The following is a 23,440-nucleotide window of genomic DNA, read 5'->3' as shown; positions in this document are numbered from 1 at the left end:
CTGACCATTTTTTTTAACCCTAATTCTGGATAGAAAATATGAAGCAGTAACACCAAAGGATGCTGATTATTCTTGATGAAGTGGTTGGCTGTCTCCTAAGTGGATGTGATATAGTCACCTCTGTCCTTTGACTGAAGCAAAGGGTTTTATGGGGGTCTCGAAGTACGTGATTACAATAAGATTTAATTATCTCTTATTTGATGGGTTGCAGTTAGATCTGTCCCAATCCTGCATATGCTGATGGTGATTAGCAGAATGTGACCGCTCGAAATAGAGCTGCCCTGCCCTTTTGCTCCAGTAGGTGTCGCTGCTGAGGCTGGCCGTGCACATGCATCAGGCTGTCACGTCTCAATTTCCATGATGGCGGATTGGCTCTCAGGTTAAAAGGGAGCCTGTTGATTTTTGTGAATGAGCAATTTTATACGAATATATAACCCTGAGCGCTGCCTGCATTCTGTAAGTTTGCCCATTTTAATTCTATTTAGCCAAAAATAGTGCCGCTGTAATGCACTGTTTGCACTAATTGGAGGTCACAAACAGACAGGCAGACAGAGCATGAGAGTTTTAGTCGTATCTAGATGAGATGAAGAGTCCTTGAAAGTAAATCTATAGGTTGTGGGAACAGTTCAGTGATGGGGCAAGTGAAGTTATCCCCTCTGGTTCAGAAGCTTGATGATTGAGAGGTAATAACTGTTCCTGAACCTGGTGGTGTGGGTCCTGATGGTTGAGGGGTAATAACTGTTCCTGAACCTGGTGGTGTTGGTCCTGATGATTGAGAGGTAATAACCGTTCCTGAACCTGGTGGTGTGGGTCCTGAGGCTCCTGTTCCTTTGCACATATGTGGTTTGGGAATCTCATTTTTGACCCTGCCTGTAACTCGTGGACTGCCACAAGGATTGGTGCTGGGTCCATTGTTGTTTGTCACATATGTCAACGATCTGGATAATAACGTGGTTAACTGGATCTGACACCAAGTTTAGGGTGTAGTGGACAGCGAGGAAGGCTATCGTGGCTTGCAGAGGGATCTGAACCAGCTGGAAAAATGGCCGATGGAATTTAATGCGGACACGTGCGAGGTTTTGCACTTCGGTAGGACCAGCTGGGGTGGGCCTTACACAGTGAATGGCTGGGCACTCTGGTGTGCAGTACGACAAAGGGATCTGGAAATACAGGTCCATAATTCATTGAAAGTGGCGTCATAAAGAAAACTTCTGTCACATTGGCCATCATTAATAAAATTATTGAGCATAGGAGACAAGATGTTATATTGAAGTTGTTTCAGATGTTGGTGAGGCCTAACTTGGAGCATTGTGTGCAGTTTTGGTCATCTTCCTACAGGAAGGATGTAAATAAGGTTGAAAGATTGCAAAGAAAATTTACAAGGTTGTTGCTGGGTCTGGAGGACCTGAGTTATGTGGAAAAATTGAATAGGTTAGGATATTATGGATTGATGGCAGTTTAAGTGGTTCAACACAGACTAGATGGACCAAAGGACCTGTTTCTGTGCTGAACTTTTCTATCACTCTGACTTTTTATCTGAACAGTTCCCAATGAGCTTCTCAATAATGCTACCTGGTCCCAGGACAAAAAGTAAAGATCAATTTGGCATTCAAAGTTCAAAGTAACTTTATCAAAATACATATTTATCACTATATACTACCCTGAGATTCATTTTCTTGAACACATTGAACACAACTGTGGGATTAATAAACAGCTGAAAAAGATCACATTTATTCACCATGTGCAAACATGTATTAGGGATTTTCTTTGGTATATTGGTGTAACAGAAAACGAAAAACAACATTCAACAGATAATGAACAACAACATATAAAGAATTATATAAAAATAAAATACAAAGTACATATCTGGAATAAAATGTCCATCATTCCATGCTACTAGTTCTAATTTTCTCATCCTTCCTCAGTTGCTTGTTGAGGGTTCTTGATTCATTTGGAACAGAGCCTGAATTTAACCATGCTGAATACACCAAGAAAAAAAATTACGGCTCTCCCTGGGGAAAACTCAATCTCATTCCAAAGCAGTTTTACAACATGTTCCGTAAGTAAATGACTGATCCGTAAATAAAATACTGCGAGGTTTTATTGATATTTCATGTAACATTGTACCAATAATGCAGTCCATATGCAGTATTCAATTTTACTATCTGCAAAGAATATATAAAATTACCTTGAAACCTGCTCAATATATTTAGCTTGTTGTACAATGGCTTGTGATTCATAGAGTGTGTGAGTGACGGTGTTATTGGTTTGGTTTAGAGAGGAAGGCTGAGCCAGTGTTTAGAAGCAGGATACAGTACTGTATCAATTGATGAGTTTGTGACCATGCTGAGTATTTGTGGTCTCAAAGTGAATCACTGTGATGCTGCACAGAAGAATTAAACAGTAGTGACTGGAGTTCACTGAAGGCCCAAGTGCAGAGGGAGAGACACACAAAAGAATGAACAGTTCATAGAACTTGAATAAAATCCAAACAGAAGAAAGAAAAGTAATAAACACGAGGCCACTAACTAAAAACTCTCAAGCTAATTAAAAACTAACGCTGTTACTACAACTCAAAAGCAGTAACCTAGGACTCAATTAACACCACTCCTTTAACAGCATCTATCAGAATCACTGATCTTCTTTCCCGGAACGTGGATCAAGGTAAGCAGGGAGTGTTGTCACTGTGCCTGATTCAGACTTGGCAACACTGATGCAAGAGCAAACCAGTTAAATACAGTTGAAAGAAACCCCAGCTGGCTGGAACGTATGATTGGTATTTTCTCTCACTCACGCTCGCGCACGCACACACACACACACACACACACACACACACACATTCATACTCATGCTCACACTCCCCTCAAACCCAAGGACTGGCCATCTCTGGCATTCGTGGATTTGCAGATTCACAGACATTGGGCTTCATGTTCTCCGATGGACTTGCCAACTCAGAGCTCAGCCATCAGGTCTCACATTCCAGACATCCAACTGACCCCAGGACTCTGATAACAACTAATGGATGAGGACCCCAAACTGCAGACCTCAACTCCAGTCTCTCTGATGACTAGGACCCTAAACACTAGGCCTTGAACGCCACACTCTCCAATGACTGGTATACCAAATGCCACGACTTGATCCCTGATCTGGCCAATTTGCATACCAAGGGGATTAGCTTCATTTGACAAAGCTGAAAATAAATTTATTATCAAAGTACATATATGTCACCATATACAACCTTGAGATTCATTTTCTTGTGGGCTAGTGTCGCTAACCTTTTTAAGCCCAAGATCCCCTACCTCAGCCTTAGTGAAAGGCAAGATCGACCTACTAAATCGTTTAGTCACATGCATGCGCACTGGGCAGAAAAGACCGGAAGTAAAACCCCGCAACCTGGAAACAACCTCTCTTTACAAACAGCTTTCCGTAGCGGGAGTATTGCTATATCACCATTATCTTAATTAGTATTACTTATTTTTATAATGCTCACATTACAACACCTTTAATTCTATGCTTCATTATTTTTTTATTTCAACATGAAAAATAAATGAATAAAAATTGACTGTTGCACTCAGCGTGATGACTGGGGCTGAATACTTTCTGCTAGTTCCCTGAAATTTGGCTCATAACTACAGACAGCCAGTCTGAGACAGTCTGTGAGGTGTTCGTCAGTAAGACAGCTCCTGTACTTAGATTTCAGAATGTTCATCTGCTGCAGCACAGTGCCCTCGCAAACCTCCTGACAGACTGAATATTTGAATGGACAGTTTCCTTTGTTAGACTGAATGTTGAATCTGCCACATTTTTCAGGTGTTTTGTATTGGTAAGCTGTTACTGAGACACTAGTATAAGTTTCAGAGCTACGCAAGATAATGACACCACTGTTTTTTGTTTCCCAGTTATTTACATTTGGGAAGTATTGGAATTTAAAAGGGGAGCAGTGTTGTAATGTGAGCATTATATAAAGATAAGTTAATACAAATTAGGATAATGGTAATATAGCAATACTCCCGCTCCAGAAAGCTGTTTGTAAAGAGAGGTTGCTTCCAGGTTGTGGGGTTTTACTTCCAGTCTTTTCTACTGCAGTGCATGGCAGGGGAGCTACACAAACGTATGCACTGGGCAGAAAGAATGGAACTAAAACCCCGCAACCCGGAAACAATCTCTCTTTACAAACAGCTTTCAGTAGCGGGAGTATTGCTATATTACTATTATCCTAATTAGTATTACTTATTTTTATAATGCTCACATTACAACAGTATTTGTGTATTTATTTTTCATTTTTTTCGTGATCTACTGGGAAAGTCTCAAAGATCGACCAGTTGGCGACCACTATTGTGGGCATTCACAGTAAGTCAAAGAACCATGCAAAATGAATGAAAGACTGCCCCCCGCAGGACGGACAAACAACCAAGGTGCAAAAGACAACAAACTGCAAATACAAAAGAGAAAAATATGGGTGAGATCGCCAATGATCTTTTTTACATCTATATTTATTCACAAGATGGACACAGAGTCTGTTGAAGTGAGGCAAAGCAGTATCGACTCTATGGACCCTATAAGATTACCAAGGAGGAGATGTTTGCCGTCAGGAAGCATATCAGGGTGGATAAATCCACAGGACCTGTCAAGGTGTTCCCTCGAACCCTGCAAGAGGCAAGAGCAGAAATACCAAAGGGTGAGCCAAAAGTGAACAGTGACCATACCAAATGGAAATGAAACTGAACAGTGACCATACCAAATGGTGATGAAAGTGAACAGTGACCATACCAAATGATGGTGAAAGTGAACAGCGACCATAGCAAATGGTAATGAAAGTGAACAGTGACCATAGCAAATAGTGATGAAAGTGAACAGTGACCATACAAATGGTGATGAAAGTGAACAGTGACCATACCAAATTGTGATGAAAATGAACAGTGACTATACCAAATGGTGATGAAAGTGAACAGCGACCATAGCAAATGGTGATGAAAGTGAACAGTGATCATAGCAAATGGTGATGAAAGTGAACAGTGACAATACCAAAAGGTGATGTAAGTGAACAGTGACCATGGAGAGGAAAAAGAGTTTGTTAATTTGCTGGGATGACAGAGACAAGAATTGGTTCTATGTTATGAGGATTGATTTGAAAAGGGGGCTGTAACTAAAGCAGCAGATGAATTGACAATGATGTGGTGGACAGGATAGAAGTCTATTGGTCATCAGTCTTCAGGGTGCAGGTTAGAGGGATTGTGTGAGGGGACACATACAGGAGATGGGGGAGATCTCATTGAAAGGCCTAGACAGAGTGGATGTGGAGAGGATGTTTCCTATAGTGGGGGAGTCTAAGACCAGAAAAAACTTCTAAGCAAACTATATGCTTTCCCACCTATTACACTCAGCAAAACTGGCACTTGTTTTCCATTGGCTATTTCGCTTGCTTCAAAATACTTTTCAATTCATTCAGTATACATCATGTAGTTATTTGTCGTGTAATCAAACATGTCTATCTTTCTGATGTAGCCAGCCATTTCTGCATTTTAAAAAATCTATTATTATTATTATTATCACCAACTGTTGATGAACCCGTGAATTTTCTGCCTTTTGTTTTAACTCGAACCTTTCTCTCCTCTTGCAAAGAAAATAATGTGCTGCACTTCAACAGTTAGGGTAATTGTTTCAGATTCGTTTTACTACTTACTCATTGCCACTGGTATATCATGTAACTCCAGAAACTAATGGGAGCTGAGAGATGTGTGTCTGCTTCCTTTTACTTTAGTGAGACACTCACTTACGACGTGGTGGTGTGATGACGTATGCCATTCTCATACTTTGTACATACAACCCGTAATGAATTATGTAAATGACAAAGAATGCCTAATCTAACAAAATATTTACAATTTCACTCAAATATTACTGAAATATGAAATACACAGCCAATGTACCAGTGAAGTGTGGTAGCAGAAGGTAAAACATGAACTCCCATTGGTGGCTCGCTTATCAGCAGATGCAAATAAAAATTCATGCTTATTAAGAGTCAAGCTGCCAAATGGCAACAGCTCAAACGAGGCTGGTAACTAGCTGTTGTGCAGTAAGTGTGCAGTTAACCAATAAAAAGATGGCGAAGACAGCTATAAACTGACACTGTGCTTTCTCATGCGTTTGCAGCACACACACCTGATAATAGTTTCCTCGGTTTTGTTGTGGAGGAATATTTTCACAAAAATCACTCTGCTTTCCTGAATAAAATCTCAAGAACTAACAAAGCCCTGGTTTATGGAAAATTGGCAGACTACTGGAAGGTTTGTGCTTTTATCAAAAGTTTCTTTCTTAAGCTCTTCAGCTATTGCTGTATTTGAATGTGAACAAAACATTACAGAACAAGGAAGTCAGGTTGAAAGTGACCGCAGATATTTAATCTCTTCCTTTCCAACAACTGAAGGGAAGTGTTGTCAACAAGCTGGTGTGAGGTATGTGGCTGGTTCCCAGTCAGGTGACCTGCAAAAATCAGCAACGGGCAAAGAAAGGCATTATTACTGTGGTTTCTGTCCTGATTCCTATCTGAAAGCTTCCCTGCACTGTTCCAGACAGCTGCTGCTTCATCATCATCCACAAGGCACGAGAAAGCCGTCCACAAGACTGAAAGGACATATCCACAGCAGCCAGGGAGCGATGTGGAGATGAGGGGTATACAAAGTGGAAACATGTCTTTAGTGTGTGCAGCCACTAAATCCCCACTCCAGTACAGTGGTCACCACCACCACCAACGCTCCCTCACCACAGTGAGACACTGTCTCACCTACTGCCAGGGTGCACAGTGTGCGCCTTTGCGGAAAGTGATGAAGAAGGTTTGCTGTGGGTTATTTGGTACCCAGTAATGACGTTAGCAAGGAGCTGATGAATGTGGTTTAGCAGCGGCAATGGCAACGGAAACCCGGGTCGGGCACTGTCTGTGCCAAGTTTGCATGTTCTCCTTGTGACCAGGTGGGTTTGCCCTGTGCTCCTGGTTCCTGACTCCTTCCACGTCCCAAAGATCTGTGGGCTACTGGCTTAATCAGCTCCTCATATTCTCACCAGTGTAGTAAGTATCAGGAGAACTGGGGGTCAGTTGGGTCTGGTGGAGATGCAAGAGGGAAAGTGCAAGGTGGTACGTGGAGCTGATAGACTGGGCCAAAGGCCGTTTCTGTGCTGAATGTCTAGATGGAAAACTCCAGCTGCCCTTTGAAGTATATGATGCACCAATGGATCAGGGGCAATTTAGCACCATGTTTCCTTGCAGGATCAGAATCACTGACATAGGTCAGGAAATTTGCTGTTTTGCGGCAATGGTACAATACAATATATTAAAAATTACTCCAAGTTACAATAAGAAATATACACTACTCCTGTATCTAATAAAGTGGCCGCTGAGTCTTCTGCTGTTGCAGTCCATCCTCTCAGTTTGAACCAGTCTAGTTATTCTCCTCTGACCTCTCTCATTAACAAAGCCTTTTCGCCCACAGAACTGCCTCTCACTGGATGCTTTTTGTTTTTTGCACCATCCTCTGTAATCTCTAGAGACTGTTGTGTGTGAAAATCCCAGGAGATCAGCAGTTCCTGAGATACTCAAACCACCCCGTCTGACACCAACAATCATTCCACAGTAAAAATCACTTAGATCATATTTCTTCTTCATTCTGATGTTTGATCTGAACAACAACAGAACCTCTTGCCCATGTCTGCATGCTTTTATGCACTGAGGTGCTGCCACATTTTTGGCTGAATAGATATGTGCATCAAGGAGCAGATGTACCGGTGTGCCTAATAAAGTGGCCACTGAGAGTATAAAAAGTCAATAAGTAGTGCAAAAAGAGAGCAAGAAATAGTGAGATAGCGTTCATGAGATAGTGAGATAGTGTTCATGGGTTAGTGCGATAGTGAGGTAGTGTTCGTGGCGTAGTGAGGTAGTGTTTGTGACGTAGTGAGATAGTGAGGGAGTGTTTGTGGGTTAGTGCGATAGTGAGGTAGTGTTCGTGGCTTAGTGAGGTAGTGTTTGTGGCGTAATGAGATAGTGAGGGAGTGTTTGTGGGTTAGTGAGATAGTGTTCGTGGGTTAGTGAGATAGTGAGGTAGTGTTCGTGGGTTAGTGAGGTAGTGTTCGTGGGTTAGTGAGATAGTGTTCGTGGGTTAGTGAGATAGTGAGGTAGTGTTCGTGGGTTAGTGAGATAGTGTTCGTGGGTTAGTGAGATAGTGTTCGTGGGTTAGTGAGATAGTGAGGTAGTGTTCGTGGGTTAGTGAGATAGTGAGGTAGTGTTCGTGGGTTAGTGAGATAGTGTTCGTGGGTTAGTGAGATAGCGAGGTAGTGTTCGTGGGTTAGTGAAATAGTGTTCGTGGGTTCATTGTTCATTCATACGTCTGACGGTGTTGGGGAAGAAGCTGTTTCTGAAATGTTGAGTGTGTATCTTTAGGCTCCTGTACCTTCTTCCTCATGATAACAATGAGAGAATCCTGGGTGGTGAGGACCCTCAATGATGGATGCTGCCTTCTTGAGGCTCTGTCTTTTGAAGGCATCCTCAATGGTGGGATCCCATGCCCATGATGGAATTGGCTCAATTTACAACCCTCTGCAGCTTTTTCCGATCTGCACATTGACATCTCCATCTCAGGTGGCGCTGCAACGAGTCAGCATATATATCTGTAGAAAGTCTTAATATGTGGTTTCTTTCTAGTTTTTCTGAGAGGCATTAATGTGCATTGTGGGTTAAATTAAGAGATCCTAATTTCTGTCAGTTATCACAGAATGTGCACTGTGCACCAGACGATGTGGTCCAATGCACTCCTGATGTCAGTTGAATATTAGCGGTGAATCACAACTTGTAGATAAGTGAGTCCAATTACTTGGCATAGGGATTAGAATTCAAAATCCATTGTAGATGGACAGGACAAATGTCTTTTCTTATCACCAGTACTGATTTGAACATTCTTGAATATTCAACATTCACTGTTCCTTCCAACAATAAGTTTTGCCGATAATATAAAAACACGTGGTAGTTGTATTCTGGTAAGGATTCTGCAATGGCATATAGACTGAGGGGTAAGCTGGCAAATGGAGTTTAATGTGGGGTCATGAACTTCCGGAAGAGGAATCAAAAGTGGATTCTATTACCTACATGGAACGAGTCAGGTTGTAGGTGAGGTCCTAGTGTGATGGGATATTTCCAGGGATCTCGGTGAAGCAGTGTAGGATATTGGCAGAAATGGGAGACCAGATGCAGCAACATCTAGTCAGAAAGTCTTGAACTTAAGCTGATGCCAGTCAATTGGTATGGTTAGTAAACAATCAGCCAGAGACCAGGATCCGTGTTTCAGAGGCATGAATCTGAGACCTACCACCTGGTGTAGTTTAAATTCAAGCAATTATATAAATCTTAGATGGAAAGGTGATGGGGGTGATGTGATAATCATAAACACAAGAGGTTCTGCAGATGCTGGGAAACATCAGCTGTTTATTCCTCTACAGATGCTGCCTGACCTGCCTGAGTTCCTTCAGAATTTTGTGTGTGTTACTGTGGTAGTCCTGAAGCTACTGGATCACCTTAAAAGACCAATGGTTCACTACCTAGTGACTTCAGACCCAAAAATCTGCACAGATTTGTTCATCAATGAACTGTCAGACCATAAGAGATAGGAGCAGAATTCAGATGTCCAGCCCATTGAGTCTGCTCCACCATTTCATCATGGCTGATCCATTTTCCCTCTCAACCCCTTTCTTCTGCCTTCTCCCCGAAGCCTTTTACACCCTGACAAATCAAGAACCTATTAAACCCTATACTAAGTACACCCAATGACCTGGCCTCCTCCTGTGGCAATGAATTTCACGCATTCTCCACTCTCTGTCTAAAGAAATTCCTCTTCATCTCCTTACTAAATGGACATCCCTCTATTCTGAGGCTGTGCCCTCTGCCCTCTGGTCTCCCTCACTAAAGGAAACATCGTCTCCATATCAACTCTTTCTAGGCCTTTCAATATTCCATAGGTTTCAATGAGATCCAACCCCCTTTAGGGAGTCCTGCAAGAGGACTCCCAAGTCCCTTTGCACCTCGGATTTTTGAATTTTCTGCCTATTTAGAAATAGTCTACACTTTCGTTTGTTCTACCAAAATGCATGACCATACACTTCCGGATACTATATTCCATTTGCCACTTCTTTACCTGTATGGGTAAAGGACTTAATTTATCTAAGTCCTTCTCCAGTCTCTCTGTTTCCTCATCACTATCTGCTCCTCTACCTCTCTTTGTATCCTCTACAAACTTGGCCACAAAGCCATCAATTCCATCATCCAAATCATTGACATACAACATAAAGAGAAATGGTCCAAACACCAACCTCTGTAGAACACCACTAGTCACTGGCAGCCAATCAGAAAAGGCTCCCTTTATTCCCACTCTTTGCTTCCTACCAATCAGCCACTGCTTTATGCATGTTAGTATCTTTCCTATAATACCATGGACTTTTATCTTGTTAAGCAGCTTCATGTGCAGCACCTTGACAAACCTTCTGAAAATCCAAGAACACAACATCTACCAATTTTCCTTGGTCTATCCTGCTTGTTATTTTTTTCAGAATTCAACAGATTTTTCAAGAAAGGTTTTCCCTTATGAAAACCATGCTGATTTTGAGCTTTTTTTTGTGGCGCCAGGTACCCTGAAACCACATCTTCAACAATCAACTCCAACATCTTCCTGACCACTGGTATATAATTTCATTTCTTCTGCCACTTTCTCTTCTTGAAGAGTGGTGTGACATTTTTAATTTTCCAATCCTCCAGAACCATTCCAGAACCTAGTGATTCTAGAAAGATCGTTACCAATGCCTCCACAATTTCCCCAGCCACTTCTTTTAGGACCCCCGGGGTGTAGTCGAGGTGACTTATCTCGTCGAGGTGACTTATCCACCTTCAGACCTTTCAGCTTCCCAAGTAATAGCATCTTCACACACTTCTGCCCCCAGACACTCTCAAACTTCAAGCATACTGTTAGTGTCTTCCACAGTGAAGGTGGATGCAAAATACTTTAGAATCAGAATCAGGTTTAATATCACCAGCATATGTCATGAAATTTGTTAATTATTTTAATTTATTTGTTAATAAATACTTATTTAGTTCATCTGCTATTTCTTTGTCCCCCATTACCACCTCTGCAGAGTCATTTTCCAATGGTCCAATATCCACTCTCACCTCTTTTTTGCTCTTTATATATCTGAAAAATGTTTTGGTATCTTCTTTGATATTTTTGGCTAGTTTACCTTCATATTTAATCTTTTCCCTCCTTATGGCTTCGTTAAAATTTCCCAGTCCTCTAACCTTCCACTAATTTTTTGTTCCATTATTTGCACTCTCTTTTGCTTTTCTGTTGGCTTTGACTTCCCTTGTCACCCACGGTTGCATCATCCTGCCTTTAGAATATTTGTTCTGAATTCTGAATTTTTTCCCAGAAACTCCAGCCATTACTGTTCTACCATCATTCCTACTAGTGTCCCCTTCCAATCATGCCTCTCATGCCTCTGTAATTCCCTTTACTCCTCTGTAATACTGATACATCCGATTTTAGCTTCTCCTTCTCAAATTGCAGGGTGAATTCTATCACATTATGGTCACTGCCTCCTAGGTGTTCCTTTACCTTGGGCTCCCTAATAAAATCTGATTCATGACACAACACCCAACCCAGAATAGCCTTTCCCCTAGTAGGCTCAACCACAAGCTGCTCTAAAAAACCATCTCACAGGCATTCTTCCAATTTTTTGGGGATTTTCCCAATCTCTTTGCTTATTGAAATCCCCCATGAATATCATAACATTGCCCTTTTGACATATGTTTTCTATCTCCTGTTATATTTTGTAATCCACATCTTGGCTACTGGTTGGAGGCCTGGTACCTAGTAATAAGTACTAGATTATGACTGATGTCCACATTTTGTGCAGTCATTTTTGTAATTTTTTATCTCCCAATTTTTTTACAGGATAAAATACCTTTCCTAGATATTGTCAGAAAATATGCTGAGCTTCATGGTACATTTCATGAAGATTATAAGGTCGTTCTCCCCAAGTATGTAATTAATCATGGAATTCTAAGTGGTCATGATCTACAACTCCTGCTCAGGGAGACTAAGGTTTGTATGACATTTACAATATAGTGAAGTAACTGGCTGTCACGGTGATGGTGATAAATTACAGAATAAGATCATTTGCAGAACATTTAGGGGAAAAGTTGACCATAAAAGTTAGATCAAAAAATGTCATTATAAGGTAATGACAGAATAATGACTGTTATTCTGCATCCTCCCATCGACCAGCACCCGCACCATAGCTGTCCATACCTCTCCTATCTATGTACTTATCCAAGCTTCTCTTAAACGTTCAAATTGAACCCACATCCACCACTACCACTGACAGCTCGTTCCACACCCACACCACCCTCTGAATGAAGAAATTCCCCCTTATATTCCCCTTTCACCCTTAATTCATGACCTCTAGTTGTAGTCTCACCCAACCTCAGTGGAAAAATTAATTTATCCTATCTACACCCCTCATAATTTTGTATATCTCTATCAAATCTCCCCTTATTCTCCTACACTTGAGGGAGAAAAAGTCCTAACCTATTCAATCTTTCCCTATAACTCAGGTCCTCGTGCCCTTGCAACATTCTTGTAAATTTTCTCCGCACTCTTTCACTGTAGGTAGGTAACCAAAATTGGGCACAATATTCCAAATTTGGGCTCACCAACACCTTATACAATTTCAACATAACATTCTATCTCCTGTACTTAATGCATTGATTTACGAAAGCCTGTGTGCCAAAAGCTCTCTTTACGACCCTGTGTATCTGTGACGCCACTTCTGAGGAATTATGGACCTGTATTCCCAAATCCCTTTGTTCTACCACACTCCTCAGTGTCCTACCGTTCACTACCCTGGTTAGTCCTCCCAAAGTGCAACTCCTCACACTTGTCTGCATTAAATTACATCAGCCATTTTTCAGCCCATTTTTCCAGCTGGTCCAAATCTCAGTGCAAGCCATGATAGTCTCCCTTACTGTCCATTACACTCCCAATCTTGGTGTCATTTGGAAATTTGTTGATCCAGTTACCATATAGAAGTTTCAGAAAATAGGATGACTCTGGGAAACAGACAGAATGAGCAAAGTCTTTAAATTCAATGCAGAAGCAAAGACTGAGCAAGAAAGCCATCTCAGATTTAAAAATGCAGAATGAAGTAGATAACTTAGAAACAGGGATGAACTAGGAATTACACATCTCAAAGTGCAAATTCAATTTATTATCAAAGTACATATATGGCACCATATACAACCCTGAGATTCATTTTCTTGTAGGCATTCACAGTAAATAGAAACATAGAAAATCTACAGCACAATACAGGCCCTTTGGCCCACAAAGTTGTGCCGAACATGTCCCTACCTTAGAAATTACTAGGCTTACCCATAGCCCTCTATTTTTCTAAGCTCCGTGTACCTATCCAGAAGTCTCTTAAAAGACCCTATTGTATCCACCTCCACCACTGTTGCCAGCAGCCCATTCCACACACTCACCACTCTCTGCGTAAAAAAACTTACCCCTGACATCTCCACTATACCTACTCCCCAGCACCTTAAACCTGTGTCCTCTTGTGTTAGCCATTTCAGCCCTGGGAAAAAGCCTCTGACTATCCACACGATCAATGCCTCTCATAAATACAAAGAAACACAATAGAATCAATGAAAAACTGCACACAACAAAGATGGACAAACGCCCAATGTGTAAAGGACAGCAAATTATGCAAATACAGAAAATAAAAATAAAATAATAATTATAAATAAATAAGTAGTAAATATTGAGAACATGAGATGAAGAGTCCTTGAAGGTGAATCTATAGGTTCAGTGATGGGGTGAGTGAAGCTATCCACACTGGTTCAGGAGCCTGATGGCTGAGGGATAATCACTGTTCCTGAACCTGGTGGTATGGGACCTAACACTCTCAGACAGCAACAGTGAGAAGAGAGCGTGGCTCAGGTGATGGACGCTGCTTTCCAGCACCAGGAGTTTCGCTTTTGGTTCGCAGGTGTAGGAAAGAAATACCAAGCTGGCCCAATTATTTATTAGCAACTTTCAAATGAGTTGAATGGATATCCAATTGGAAATAACATTTGGAATAATGAGGAAAGTTTTTTAAACCAACGTGTGAACAATTGTGAAGAATGTATATTGTTTTGTATTACTCAGCCTAAATTTTTGTCTAGTAATTAAAAACTAAGCAAAATATTTGTACAACATTCCATGATGAATTATGTGAAAAAGATATTATACAGGGTATAAGGAGAATATTAATTGATCTGAATATATAACTAAACTTGATATAGTTAGAATTACACTCTGCCCTGCCCCGCCATATAATATACATTCCCATTCTGTGAATGAGACATTGGACTAGGACATGTCTGAAAAAAACAATTCATATTTTGAGAAGTTAAAATTGTAATGATTGTGGAAACTCTGCATTTATCCCTTTCAGATGAGTTCCATTACCCAGAGCTAACAATTTAAAACAATTGGACAGCTCTGGTGAAGATTCTCAGCCTGAAATGTTGACTTTTTTCCCCATCCATAGAAGCTGCCTCACCTGCTGAGTTCCTCCGGTATTTAGTGTGTGTTGCTCTGGATTCACAGCATCTGCAGAATCTCCTGTGTTTAAAACTATTGAAAACACTCAGCATGTCAGGCAGCGTCACTCAGAAGGAAAATGGAATGTTTCAGGCCCAAAACCCGTATTTTTCAGAATTAAATTTAGAAGTAGAGTTTGCAGTTTATTTTAAAACTTATTTTTTGTAAGTTTTTAAGAAATTATTTAAATCCAGTTTCAAATAGACAGCAGATTGTGACAAGGTCACCGACCAGCTCTGGGTGTGACCTCAAGACCAGCTTCCTGAAGTTCAGTGCTGCTTATAGATGCACACAACTACAAAAAGTTAATAAAGCTACGTAAGTAGTGAGCACAGCAAAAATGATCAGCAGGTTGGAACACTGTGTGGTGAGATCCACGTAACATCTCAAACACAATTAATCCTTAAGGAGGCCTGATAAGGGTTAGGCATTAGCTGATTACAGAAACCCATTGCATTCATCACTGCCCTCTCCCCTCTTCAGCAAGCAAACACAGTCACATTTCACTAATTCCATATCCCTAAATAACATACTTATAAGACCATAAGCTATAGGAGCAAAGTTAGGCCATCCAGCCCATTGAATCTCTTCCACCACTCAAACATAGCTGATTTATTATTCCTCTCAATTACGTTCTCTTGCTTTCTCCCCATAACCTTTGACATCCTTATTAATCAAGAATCTATCGACCTCCACTTTAAATAAACCCAATGACTTGGCCGTCTGTGACAATGAATTCCACAGATTCACCATTCTCTGGATAAAGAAATTCCTCCTCCTCTCCCTTCTAAAACGACATCCCTCTATTCTGAGGCAGTGCATCTTATGGATTGTATCTCACTGCAATAAATGTGTCTGCATCTGATGAAATTCTAGTCTGCAGTACTGATTTGTACAACGTTAACTGAATCTTTTAGGTTTTTGTGGGACTTGGATTCCCTTACGAAGGCCCTGCCCCTCTAGAAGCAATAGCGAATGGCTGCATATTTCTGAATGTAAAATTTAACCCTCCAAAGAACAGAAAAAACACTCAATTCTTTCAGGGGAAACCGACCTTCAGAGAGGTGTGTGAAATACGTTTCTATTATTTATGGTTAAGTTAAATTCCGTCCTGTAGCGCCCTGGGAAAGGTTTCAGTGTCATTGTCTTGGTCTTTCTGTAGCAGCAGTGTTTGTGTTATGGCTGGAGGTAATGAGTGCTTTGGAATGTGACCCATCTAATCCGGGGAGTGGGTTTTTTTTGTGTGCCTGACGCTGGTGTGAGCTGGGACTTTTGTTCTGTGGGAGATGAAGATAGAAGACGCTGGAGAGAACCAGTCGTAGGATTCGACACGGTGGGGACTGTGATTCGATGGAGCAACCTGCAGAAGTCTACTGAGGATCAGTGAAAATGATTTTCAAAAGAGTTGAGCTCCAACTTGTGCACATTTGACTGTTTAATTATAATAGACCCTTTTTGATTTTTTCCCCTTTCCTTTCCTTACTAACCCTTTAGTTAAGTTAATATTCATAAATATAATTTCTTCAGCCGTATGCAGTGTGCTGTCTGTTATTTTTTAGCGCTGAGTTGTAATAGGGTAGCAGATTACACGGCATTCACACAAACTGGAGTATGAGTTGGGAGAGCTGTCCCAATCTCATGGATTTGACAGGACCGGAGTGTACATTCCCTAGACTTGTGCAGCCCAGGGGAAAACAGGGTTTCACTTGTTATTAATGCAGTTGGAGATCATTATGAAATACTAACCATACTATTCTCTGAAACATGATTCCATGACTAGAACCTCAGGTGTATTTTGTTGTTTGTCACTGTCTGCAAGCATGATGCTTGGGTCGTCCAGGACATTGAATTACACAGATCAAACGTGGCTGCAGGTTGGGATAATGCAGGAATGTGTTGGGAGGTGGAAAGTTGAAATGGGAGAATACCCCCCCCCACACACACACACACACACTTGAAAAGAACTGGGAGTGGCCAGCCTTTGAGGGAAACGAAGATCTTCTTGAGGAGGAGCTGATGAGTGCCAGAGGACCTGGTGATTTTCCATTCCAGAATATAAGACATACAGCAATTTCAAATGTCCATATGCAATCAATAATTTGTTCTCTGCTGTATTCTGTGCTATGAAAATTAGATAAAGTAACTAGTATGGAGTTTTTGAAATAAAACACGACCTTTAATTCTGTTAACAGCTATCATCTCAGCATCCTTATGCAGAAACTTACATTGGGAAGCCACATGTCTGGACTGTTGACATTGACAACCTCAGCCTGGTAGAAGAATTGTTGCGGCAAATAATGAACCAGAAGGTATTTGTGTAATACATTACTACTACTAAATCATATTCCACTGGAATTATAGGAGTAACTTCGCACTTAAATGAAATCCATGCAAAAGCTCAGTATCACAAATACAAGAGATTCTGCAGATGTCGGAAATCCAGAGCAACACACACAAAACACTGGATGCACTCAGCAGGTCAGGCAGCATCTACAGAAAAGAATAGTCGATGTTACTGGCTGAGAGCCTCCTTCAGGAGTGGAAAGGAAGGGGGGTGATGCCAGAATAAGAAGTTGGGTGGATGGGGGTGGTGGTGGGGGGTGAGGAGCCGAGCTAGAAGATGATAGGAGACACCAGGTGGGTAGCAACGGAGGACGAAGTAAGAAGCTGGGAGGTAATAGGTGGAGAAGGTAAAGGGCTGAAGAAGAAGGAATCTGATAGGTGAGGGTAGTGGACCATAGCTGAAGGTTCAAGTTTCCTTTTATTATCAAAGTATGCATGTCATCATATACAACCCTGGGATTCATTCTCTTGCAGGCATACTCAGTAATTCCAAGAACCATAATAGATCAATGAAAGGCAACACCCAGCAGGCCAGACAACCACTGTGCAAAAGAGAACAAAGTGTGCAAATACAAAAGAAAGGAAATAATAATAAATAAATAAGCAATAAATATTACGAACATATGAAGAGTCCTTGAAAGTGAGTCCATAGGTTGTGGGAACAGTTCAATGATGGGGCAAGTGTAGTCGAGTGAAGTTATCTCCTCTGGTTCAAGAGGCTGATGGTTGAGGGGTCATAAGACCATAAAATATAGGATTAGGGTTATTAGAGACTTATATATAGGCATCTGTTAGTCTTGTGAGACCATGGATTTGCGTCTTGGAAGGTTTCCAGGGCGCAGGCCTGGGCAAGGTTGTATGGAAGACCGGCAGTTGCCCATGCTGCAAGTCTCCCCTCTCCACGACACCAATGTTGTCCAAGGGAAGGGCATTAGGACCCATACAGCTTGGCACCAGTGTCGTCGCAGAGCAATGTGTGATTAAGTGCCTTGCTCAAGGACACAACATGCTGCCTCAGCCAAGGCTCAAACGAGCGACCTTCAAATCACTAGACGAATGCCTTAACCACTTGGCCATGCGCCAACACCAATAGACTACTGCCTATTTTATCATGTGCCTCCAAGTACCCTGAGACCTGATCGTTAATAATCCACTCGAACATCCTCCCAACATGGAGGTCAGACTAATTGGCCTATAGTTTCCTTTCTTCTGCCTTTCTCCCTTCTTGAAGAGTAAAGTGACACTTGCAATTTTCCAGTCTCCCTGAACCATTTCAGAATCTTGTGATTCTTGAAAAATCATTATTAATCCCTCCACAATCTCTTCAGCCACCTCTTTCAGAACTCTGGGGTGTACACCAACTGGTCCAAGTGACTTACCTACCTTCAGACCTTTCATTTTCCCAAGAACCTTCTCCCTAGTAATGGTAACTTCACACACTTCATGACCCCTGACACCTGGCACTTCCACCAGACCACTAGTGTCTTCCACAATGAAGGCAGATGCAAAATACTTACTCAGTTCATCTGCCATTTCCTTGTCCCCCATTACTATCACTCCAGCATCATTTTCCAATATCCACTCTCGCTTGTCTTTAACACTTTATGTATCTGAAGAAACTTTTGGTATCCTCTATAAAAGTTACTGGCTAGCTTACTTTCGTATTCCATCTTAACTTTCTTAGTGACGGTTTTAGTTGACTTCTGTAGGTTTTTAAAAGTTTCCCAATCCTCAAACTTCCCACTAATTTTTACTCTATTATGTGCCCTTTTTATGACTTCAGTGTTGGCTTTGACTGTTCTTGTTAGCCACAGTTGTGTCATCTTGCCTTTAGAATAATTCTTCCTCTTTGGAATGTATATATCGTGTACCTTCCAAATTACTTCCAGAAATTCCAGTAATTGCTGCTCTGCCATCATCCCTGCATGTTCTTTTCCAATCATTTCTGGCCAGGTCCTCTCTCATGCCTCTGTAACCTTCTTTACTCCACTGTAATAACCGTTCCTGAACCTGGTGCTGTGGGTCCTGAGACTCCTGTGCCTCGTTCCTGATGACAGCAGTGAGAAGAGAGCATGGCCTGGGTGGTGGGGGTCACTGATGATGGATGCTGTTTTCCTGTGACAACACTGTGTGTAGATATGCTCAATGCTTGGGAGGGCTTTGCCCACAATGTAATGGGCCGTATCCACTAATTTTTGTAAGATTTTCCATTCAAGGGCATTGGTGTTTCCATACCAGACTGTGATGCAGCCAGTCAATATACTCCCCACTACACCTCTATAGAAGTTTGTCAAAGTATTAGATGTCATGCCAAATTTCTGCAAGCTCCAAAGAAAGTAGAGTTTGTCAAACTTTTAGAAGTCATGCTGAATCTTTACAAATTCTTAGCAAAGTAGAGGTTTATCAAAGTTTTTGATGTCATGCCACATCTCTACAAACTCCTAAGGAAGTAGATGTCAAAGCTTTAGATGTTATGCTGAATTCCTACTCACTAACCAGCCTTGTGGTGTAGTAATTAGTGGGTTACTGATCAGGAGTTTCCAAGCTGGTAACTTCCTGAGCCACGTCCAACACTGGATGATATGATAATATCTCTGGGCACCCAGAGAAAGAAATAATAGTTCAGAAAATCTTCTGTTCCAATGGCAATATGTATGTAACTCAGAAGAATTGGAGTTTCAGTGGGATATACTGCTACGTCTGACTCTACAATGGGGTTTGCTGCTAAGTCAGGCTCTACCTTGAGAAGAATTATCACCATCAGTGTCACAAAGAAGTCTCTGGGCTTTCTGTTTGATTGGGTGAAATCTATGATCATCGCCATCATAATTATTGCCTTAGAAATAAAAAAATACTTTGAAGGGAAAAAGTAACAAGGACTTCTACCCAAGTTATTCAGTGCAGAACAACTGACTTACAGAAGGGGTGAGCTATATATTGCTCTAATGAAAATGGCATTTTGCTAGTTTAATGGTTAATTATTGTTAACTTCAGTTGATTGGGAATGGCACTAAAGCTGTTATTGAATAACTGGATTTGGAAAACTGCAGAGACAGAAATGAAAAATGATTCATGCTTACCAAAACAAAGGAAACTGGGAAGCGTGAGGGCATGATCAAAGGGAGGCTGCGGCTAATGGGCCACAGACACAACCGAGACATCAGCCGAGTAATTCATGGAAGTTATTGTGAGCACCACTGTCATGGGAGACTTTAGTAGAGAAGCTGAAGTGAATAAGCAGGGACAAATAGGAGAGACTTAAAAAATGAGCAACACTGGAAGTGAGTGGGTGACTGACCTGGATGGATTTACCCTTGCAACAGAGGTCTTGGCTGCAGTTGTCCATTCTTCCTCGGGCTCTGGAACATTACAAAATGATGAGCAGACTGCAAGTGTGACTGTTGCTTACAAAGGAATAGAAACAATAGGTGTGTTTGCAGTGGGGAAGATTGTATAGATAATCCGAGACAACATGACTTTACTCAGGAAAATGATGGAATAATAAAATGTAAATTTTAACCGATTAACAATTAAACAAGTAAAAAATAAAACTGATTAAAACTGTAACTGATTAACAATGAAGGCCAGGTTGGAAGGGAGGGGTGATCCAGGTAATACAGATGATTTTAAACACAAGAGATTCTGCAGATGCTGGAAATCCAGAGTAACACACAAAATGCTGGAGTAACTCAGGTCAGGAATAAACAGTCGACATTTCAGGCTGTGACCCTTCAACTGACCAATCAGTTGATTTTCTTCATGTTTTTACAAAAACAATCTGATATTGTCAGTGTAATTAGTGCACTAAGAAACATCGACACGTAGAAAATCTACAGCACAATAGAGGCCCTTCAGCTCATACTGCCGTGCCAAACATGTACTTACTTTAGAAATTACCCAGGGTTACCCATGCCCCCAATTTTTCTTAGCTCCATGTATGTATCTTAAGAGCACTTGAGAGCATGGATACAAATTTGACTGAGAGATAGAAACCTGGGAATATTTCTGTCCAATGAAACGGAGAATATTTCTGTCTGCTGAAATTATAATGGTGTGGAAAGCAAGAATGATGGAAGCAGATTTAATAATTTTCAAAATAGAATTTGAGAATGACTGGAAGGGGAGAAGATTTACAGAGCAGATCTTCCAAATACCTGGCAAAGGCACAGTGGGCAAGTGCCTTCCTTCCAGGCTCTTTCTCCTTGCCAAGACAAAATTGTAGCCTCAACATGTTTTTACAGCTCGCCAGTTCTAAGATCGAGGAACTATTGAGGATAAGACGTGAGAGAATAGGACCAATTAAGTGTGACAGTGGAAAAGTGTGTATGGAACCGGAGGAGACAGCAGAGGTACTTAATGAATACTTTGCTTCAGTATTCACTACAGAAAAGGATCTTGGCGATTGTAGGGATGACTTGCAGTGGACTGAAAAGCTTGAGCATGTAGGTATTAAGGCAGAGGATATGCTGGAGCTTTTGGAAAGCATCAAGTTGGATAAGTCACCGGGAACGGACGAGATGTACCCCAGGCTACTGTGGGAGGCAAGGGAGGAGATTGCTGAGCCTCTGGCAATGATCTTTGCATCATCAATGAGGACAGGAGAGGTTCCGGAGGATTGGAGGGTTGCAAAGATTGTTCCATTATTCAAGAAAGGGAGTAGAGATAGCCCAAGAAATTATAGACCAGTGAGTCTTACTTCAGTGGTTGGTAAGTTAACCATATAACAATTACAGCACGGAAACAGGCCATCTCAGCCCTTCTAGTCCATGCCGAACTCTTACTCTCACCTAGTCCCACCGACCTGCACTCAGCCCATAACCCTCCATTCCCTTCCTGTCCATATATCTATCCAACTTAACTTTAAATGACAACATCGAACCTGCCTCAACCACTTATGCTGGAAGCTCGTTCCACACAGCTACCACTCTCTGAGTAAGTAAGTTCCCCCTCCTGGTACCCCTAAACTTTTGCCCTTTAACTCTCAACTCATGTCCTCTTGTTTGAATCTCCCCCACTCTCAATGGAAAAAGTCTATCCACGTCAACTCTATCTATCCCCCTCATAATTTTAAATACCTCTATTAAGTCCCTCCTCAACCTTCTACGCTCCAAAGAACAAAGACCCAACTTGTTCAACCTTCCTCTGTAACTTAGGTGCTGAAACCCAGGTAACATTCTAGTAAACCTTAAGTTGATGAAGAAGGTCCTGAGAGGCAGGATTTATGAACTTTTGAAGAGACATAATATGATTAGGAATAGTCAGTATGGCTTTGTGAAAGGCAGGTTGTGCCTTACGAGCCTGATTGAATTTTTTGAGTATGTGACTAAACACATTGATGAAAGTAGATGTAGTGTATATGGATTTCAGCAAGGCATTTGATAAGGTAGCCCATGCAAGGCTTATTGAGAAAGTAAGGAGGCATGGGATCCAAGGGGACATTGCTTTGTGGATCCAGAACTGGTTTGCCCACAGAAGGCAAAGGGTGGTTGTAGATGGGTCATATTCTGCATGGAGGTCAGTCACCAGTGGTGTGCATTACACAGATGGTATTTGACCTCCCAGGTGCCAGGTTTTGTGATGTCTCTGAGCACATCCACGATATCCTGAAATGGGAGGGTGAGCCACCAGAGGTTGTGGTACATATTGGGACCAATGACATAGGTAGGAAAAGGGAAGAGGTCCTGAAAGCAGAGTACAGAGAGTTGGGAAGGAAGCTGAGAAGCTGGATCTCAAGGGTAGTAATCTCAGGATTGCTTCATGAGCCACGGGAAAGTGAGTTTAGGAATAGAATGAGGTGGAGGATAAATGCATGGCTGAAGGATGGGAACAGGGGAATCTGAATCCAATCCACTATATGTTACGGTGTTTTGGCATTTCAATGTACATGTGACAAATATTGCTAATCTTAACCAGTTCAATTAATAGTCAACAACTTTTAAAAGCCATTCAATAGATTCTTGCAAAAGGTATAGTTGGCTGGAATCACAGTTGTACCTGTGCACAATTGCAGTGGCTCCAGTCCTATAATATTATCCATTCTTTGTAATATTTCACTCCAGAATGGACTCACAGTGGCACTGTCCCAAATTCATTGTGTACATTAAAACATGCCCATATAACTCTGTAAAGTAGACATGTTGAAATCTGCAGATGCTCCTGATTTAAGTTATTGTAGACAATCCTTTGTTCGGAAATTCATTGTAGTGGTTGGTCTTTGCCTCCCTCTAGAGGTCAGAATCAGAATCGGAATCAGGTTTATTATCACCAGCATGTGTCATGAAATTTGTTAATTTAGCAGCAGCAGTTCAATGCCATGCAAATATAGAAGAATCAATCAATCAATCACACTATATGTATATTGAATAGATTAAAAATTGTGCAAAAAGCAGAAATAATAAACAGAAATATATTAAAAAATTGAGTTA

At 41.3% G+C, this 23,440-nt stretch overlaps 1 protein-coding gene across 5 annotated transcripts in view; it reads left to right on the top strand.

The window, feature by feature from the left end:
• The window catches only part of LOC140212379 (alpha-1,6-mannosylglycoprotein 6-beta-N-acetylglucosaminyltransferase A-like), a 157,319-nt gene that overhangs the window by 113,291 nt on the left and 20,588 nt on the right, over positions 1–23,440 (top strand). For 4 of the 5 annotated variants that reach the window (XM_072283104.1, XM_072283103.1, XM_072283107.1 and 1 more), the window contains 5 exons: positions 1,926–2,059; positions 6,151–6,284; positions 11,979–12,128; positions 15,590–15,736; positions 16,865–16,981. In XM_072283104.1, the coding sequence (XP_072139205.1) occupies positions 1,926–2,059; positions 6,151–6,284; positions 11,979–12,128; positions 15,590–15,736; positions 16,865–16,981 (682 nt within the window). The remainder of the gene's footprint in view (positions 1–1,925; positions 2,060–6,150; positions 6,285–11,978; positions 12,129–15,589; positions 15,737–16,864; positions 16,982–23,440) is intronic. The other variant, XM_072283106.1, reaches the window with a different exon arrangement.

The sequence above is a fragment of the Mobula birostris genome, chromosome 19 (assembly GCF_030028105.1).
Source record: "Mobula birostris isolate sMobBir1 chromosome 19, sMobBir1.hap1, whole genome shotgun sequence".
Classification (NCBI taxonomy): Eukaryota; Metazoa; Chordata; class Chondrichthyes; order Myliobatiformes; family Myliobatidae; genus Mobula; species Mobula birostris.
Note: the sequence above shows the minus strand (reverse complement) of the source record. Positions and strands in the feature narration are given on the sequence as shown.